Raw genomic sequence first — 5,932 nt, forward strand, 5'->3', positions numbered from 1 at the left:
ATATTGTAGGCATGATAATGATAGGGTGATATTGTAGGCATGATGATAGGGTGATATTTTAGGCATGCTTAGGCCAGTCAACCATACAATTAAACTTATTTACATAATATTCTGCTGATAGGTGAGTTTTAATGTGAATTTGATTAGTGGCAATTTATCTTGACAAAGGGGAGATAAAGTGTAAGATCCCTGCATATAAGATAGAAACAATGCAATATGAGCCTATATGCAGTTATAGGGGAGTGCAATGCCGCTTATTTTATTTAAATAAAAAAAGTAAGAGGAAATGTAATGAAATCTACAGGGTAACAATGAATTTTGATCCCTCTTTCTTTCTTGTAATTCAAGCCTTGAAATCCATGCTTTCGTTCCTCTTATTAGAACTCCTGGGTCCACCCCATCCAGCGGCGTGGCCAGGATTTTTAACAGGAGGGGGCCCAAAAGGGACTTTCAAGGCATTTTCTCCTGTATTTTAGATAAAGTCTCATACATTTACTGTATTTTTGGCTGCTAAAAGAGGGAGGGGCCTAGGCCACCCCCTGGCTACGCCCCTGCCATTAATGATTATGGGCTAATTTAGTTCCCTCACATGCAGGAGCTTCTTCAGAAGCAAGCTGAATCAGAATTCTCCAGATTGGGATACCTGTGATGCTACCCTTCACTAACCCCAACCCATCACTTTTGCCCAAGCTATTTTATTCTACTTTGTAAAGAAAGAACAAATGAGACTTGAATAAAAAAAAAAATTATCTGGGCTCTCATATACTGCATTCGTATGTATTTTGATTGTTTATTGATCTTTTTTTTCTCTATAGCTCCATGTCAAGTCATTCTAAAAGTTCTCTTGATGTTGACGATGACAGTGATGGCAATAATGCTCATTATTATGTTCGATAAACAGTACTGCTTTGTAATACCCCAAACACATCACTGTTGCCCAAGCTATTATATTTTTCTTTGTCTAATTAATCCCTAATACCTTTTTGAAAATTGAGTATGGTTTTCATACCTGCCAACTCTTCCAGTTTCCGTGGGAGACTCCTGGTTATTAGCCTTCATCTCCCGGCAGAAGAATTGAAACTTCCTATACATTTACTGTAATCTCCAGTGAAAATTCACCGATAATTTCTTATATAGTTCTTGTATTTGAAGCACAATCACCCAGTTTTTTAGCGTTCAATGTTGGCAAGTATGGGTATTAAACAATGTAAGGTATCCTCTTAGAAAATACACATTGCTCTAAAGTTTTCCTGGTAAAAAAAACTATTTCCAATTGATCTGGTTTAATTTCTCATTCGTTCTATCTTTGCCATAAATGTCCTTATTTTCTCATAATCCAATGGCTTTGACCAGTGCCCGTCTTCTTTAAAGTGAGAGCCGATTATCATACCATTAGCACTTAGATACTGTTCCATGTTGCTAAGGGTTACACCAGAGCCTATAAGGATTGGCAGTGGAACAGAGTCTCGCAGGGCAACCATTTCCTTGAAGTTTGCTGGACTTCCAGTTGATGTTCCTGTGATGATGATGCCATTTGACTGGAAGAACTCAGCAGCATGAGCCATCTCAACAATGTCAACATCTTTTGTGATTGCATGAGAGCTGCAGAGAAACAGAGAATGTATTAGTAGCTGAGCCTAAAAATTAGAGGAGAACAAGTGCTAATTGCTAGCCTAACAGCTTACTCTGTTAAAGTTGTATAACAATAAATACTTCCTTAAACTCATACTTCTCTTAGTTATAATTACAATAAATTTCTTTACTTAGATTATTAGCCTTCATGTTTTATCAGAGGGTTAAAGGGGCAGTGCATGGTGAGAGCTTTGTAATAGCTCTCCGGGCCAGACCCAATGAATTTCAGTCAAATTATAATATTGACTGAATTCAAAGAAAATGACTAAAACTGTCAATAAACATAGTTTTCAAAAAAAATGTTGCATATTATTTTAACAAGACATTGACAGCTTAAAGTTCAAGTGTTTGAAGACAATTAAAAGCCAAAAATAAACACAAACTCCAGACATGCGCAGTACCACGACACTGTCCCTTTAAAACGGAGTAAACACTACCTGTGTTTTTTCTTTATATCAGTAAAAACCAAGACATCATCCGCACCAATCTGCTTCCTGTACCGTAATAGCTCCCCAGCATCTGAGTTCATGAGACCCTCGTCAGCAACATGGGAAAAAATAAAACCTTCAGCACGAATGAATTCCAGTCCGGCGGCCTTTGCCACTGCAAGAGCATCTTTGTTGGCTCCTGCAAGGATTTGCACTCCACAGGGCATAGTCTTGACCTCACGCTTCACTTCATTGCAGATAACACTCATTGCTGATGTGATCTCCGGGCCTACATGTCGATTCAGATATGGTAGATCATTCATGTTTTCAACCATTACTGCATCCTAAAGAAAAACATAAATTAATCTCACTAAAAGGACATTATTGAATAAGATATTCTTTGTCTGGGCTCTCCAATAACATAGTCAGAATGTATGTTCAGAGTATTATTTTGTTGTTTTATCGATAATTTTTTTCTCAATAGCTGCATAGCTTGACTGTCAAGTCATTCTGAAAGTTCCCTTGATGATGACAATGATGGTACTGGTGCTCTATATGATTATGATGAAAAACAGTATTATACTTTGTAACAGACTTGCAGGGCGTCACCATGCCATGACTGCCAAGTCATTTAAAAAGTACTTTTATTATTTCTTAATGATGATTATAATGAGGTCAATAATGCTGACAATTATGCTCATTATAAGGAGTATTGTTTTAAAGTAGACTTGCAGGCTATTATATAGTTTCACTATGTTGTTCAGTCCTTGCGATCTAAGGCCTCATCAAGAATCAATAGTTCCAAAAAACTCTCCATCCAACTAATTCATTATACTCTAATTTGACCCCAAACTAAAAAGATTTTAGATTTTTAGATTAAAGAAGCATACCTTAATTGCTTCAATAAGTGCCAGGAAGCATATTTAACTTTCCTTGTCCCAGACAAGCACTTATTTAAGGGAGGTGCTTAATCAAGCAATCACTGAATTTCACAGTCTACACACTACTTACCACTCCCGCCTTTTTATATGTCTTAGCCTCATCACAAGCCCTGTTTATAATCTCTTTCATTGACATGCAGTTTCTTGGTGTACCTAAACAAATCAGCTATTAGGCAATAAATGATGCAATAATCATAGAAAAGTACATTTTGATAAGTCACATCACAGGCTTACCAACCTCTCAGTCAGTCTCCAGTCAATCCCAGTAACTACAATCCTTAACAAAAGTAAGTGGGACACTTCCCATACGAAAAACTGCCAACCCTCTCCCCTCCCCGATTAATATTGGTTAGAGGCGATTTTTCAGCTCAAAACACAAGCAGTAGCAAGGTGATCATTTGCCCTCCAACATTGAGGAAGGGGGAGGGAAAGTGTCCCATTAGTTTTGTAAAAGATTGTCTCAGAAGTGGAATGATTGGAATTTGTCACGCTTATCATCAATTTTTTTAAATGTATTCTCTTTATTCGCATACCATAATGAAAGTTTTTCAATCTATTAATTATTCGAGCTTGAAGTAAAGATGTTGACATCCTCAGAGAATAATTTTGGTATATCTATGCGCTATTTGGAATATTTTATTCAATTAATTTGAATTAAATGAAGGTGCGCTAGGATATTTGCAGACTATAATTTTGTAAACTATAATATTTATTTGATGTTGCCAAAGAGACTGTCTATATACCGTGTCGATTGTCTCCATTTTCAAAAGCAGCCATCCCTCGGAGTATTTAGCCGAAAAACACTAAAAAGATCTAAAAAGATCATCGCCTAATAAGTATTTCCCAATTAAACAATAAATAACAAATCGACTAAAGAAAGCAATAGGCGGTTAATCTGTTGTAGAAAACATGATAGCCTCGTCTCATTTCATTTTTAATGTACACCACAAAAAGTGTTTATACATTTAGCATGGCGGTGCAAAAAAGCGGGTGTGGACCGTGTAACGGTCTACCATTTTTAGAAAAATATTATTCCCACTCATGGTAGCCAGATTTCTTCAATTATTCATCTATTCTATTACCATCACAAAGCTATTTAGGTTTATGAAGCTTTCAAATGATTTGAAATATATATTAAGGCTTTTTTCAAAAGTCAACCGTGGTAGACCGTTTATATAAAAATGAACTTCCTTTTTATCTTAGCAAAACAACAGTCAACCGTCTGCCATGAGCTCTCTATCCAAAATGCAAACCCTCATTCAAACAAGACTAGTGTCAATTTATGAGCTTGAATCTCAAGTTAATACTGTATTATTTTAGAGTTCTAAATTCTTTCGTAAGGCATTTTTTAAACAATTTTAAAATGGTTAACCGTTGGTGTTAATCTTTGAGCCACATAAGCAAGAACAGAAGACGTAGTCTGTAGCCGTCAATTTTAGCGAATGCTCCACAGAAAAAGCATTGCATACACTTTGCTTGAACTCTTCAAGCATAACTGTGTGTTAAAGTGTCAGATATTTAGCAAAACTATTGTAAAACAGATGAATTTATTGAATTGACCTTCTCCCCGAGATAAGCATGCGTGACTACATTTGTAGTGAAAATCTCTCGCGTAATAAATTGTTCATAGGCGGTATTTCTTATATGAAGAAACAGATGAGATTGTTTACAATGAAAAATATTAGTCTTTGAAGCTTCTGTCCAATTTTACGCGCGATCCTGGCACGATAATTGTATGTTTGATTTTGACGTTTACATAGTTGTATCGTCGTTGCATTTCCTGTTCCAGTTCCTGTCAATCACTTGCTCAGACAATCCTCAACAAAAGTAAGTGGGACACTTCCCATACGAACAACCGCCAGCCCTCTCCCCCCTATTAATATTGGTTAGAGGCGATTTTTCAGCTCAAAACACAAGCAGTAGCAAGGTGATCATTTGCCCTCCAACATTGAGGAAGGGGGAGGGAAAGTGTCCCATTAGTTTTGTAAAAGATTGTAGCTTGAATATTTTCATGATTGACCACCTGTAATTGTCCTATAATTGTCTTACATATATCCTTGAATAAAGGTCACAATAAACTCTCATTGCTTTGTGATATAGTGTATTTGTTCAGAATGAGCGGTATTTCTAACGTTTGAGCAGTTGAGGGATTCCACGTTATCTAGTAACGAAATACCGCTTATTCTGAATAAATACACAGGATATAAGACAATTATAGGACAATTACAGGAGGTGATCAATCGTGAAATATTCGAGCTAGTTACTGGGATTGACTGGAGACTGACTGAGAGGTTGGTAAGCCTGTGGCCACATAAAAATCTAAGCAAAATTATATTTCCAAAGACAATTTTCTGCACAAAATATTTAACTCTTGCTACCCTTTGGTTTATTTTCCTGCTGTCGATTTTTCGCAAAGATGAAAAAAGACAGGTGAATGCTAAGATTTAGAAATTTAACGACAGTTCTCTAGCACCATAATGCAGTTTATGCTTTTTAATTTTAGGCAGCCTACGAATTTATTCCGAATTTACCTTCACCTTGGAAAAATAATAATTTGGCAATATGTATTTAATTCATTTGCATTTAGACAATGATTTGTGGTTACCTGGTAGAGCATCAACGTGTATCATTCCTATCACCACGGCTGATCGCCGTCCAAACACCGAAGCAAATAGAGAGAGAGCATTTGAAGCAGCCATTTTATAATTCGTCTTCCCCGCTTTTATCATGAGGATCATGAGGGAGATTGGATACGATTCACACATATCGGGTACCCTGTGGCACAAAGAACAAACTAAAATAGGGGCAGGGTTTGGGGCGTTTAAAACCCTTTATGGAGCGTCTAGGGAAAGATAATAGGCCCTTTTAATTAAATTTAGATAGGAAAATCGCCACCCCTTAGTTAGATACAAAGCCAACACAACAAAAACA

General features: G+C 36.6%; 1 protein-coding gene across 1 annotated transcript; it reads right to left on the reverse strand.

Annotated features, from left to right (window-relative positions):
- Window positions 1-774: 774 nt before the first annotated feature.
- Window positions 775-5,748, reverse strand: LOC5502320 (uncharacterized protein F13E9.13, mitochondrial). The gene is made up of 4 exons (XM_001623474.3): window positions 5,607-5,748; window positions 3,072-3,154; window positions 2,070-2,404; window positions 775-1,602 (listed from the first exon to the last, which is right to left on the reverse strand). The coding sequence occupies exons 1-4, from the start codon at window positions 5,737-5,739 to the stop codon at window positions 1,284-1,286; spliced, it is 870 nt and encodes a 289-aa protein (XP_001623524.3). The 5' UTR covers window positions 5,740-5,748; the 3' UTR covers window positions 775-1,283.
- Between the last annotated feature and the right edge of the window lie 184 nt (window positions 5,749-5,932).

Source organism: Nematostella vectensis, chromosome 13, assembly GCF_932526225.1.
Source record: "Nematostella vectensis chromosome 13, jaNemVect1.1, whole genome shotgun sequence".
Taxonomy (NCBI): Eukaryota; Metazoa; Cnidaria; class Anthozoa; order Actiniaria; family Edwardsiidae; genus Nematostella; species Nematostella vectensis.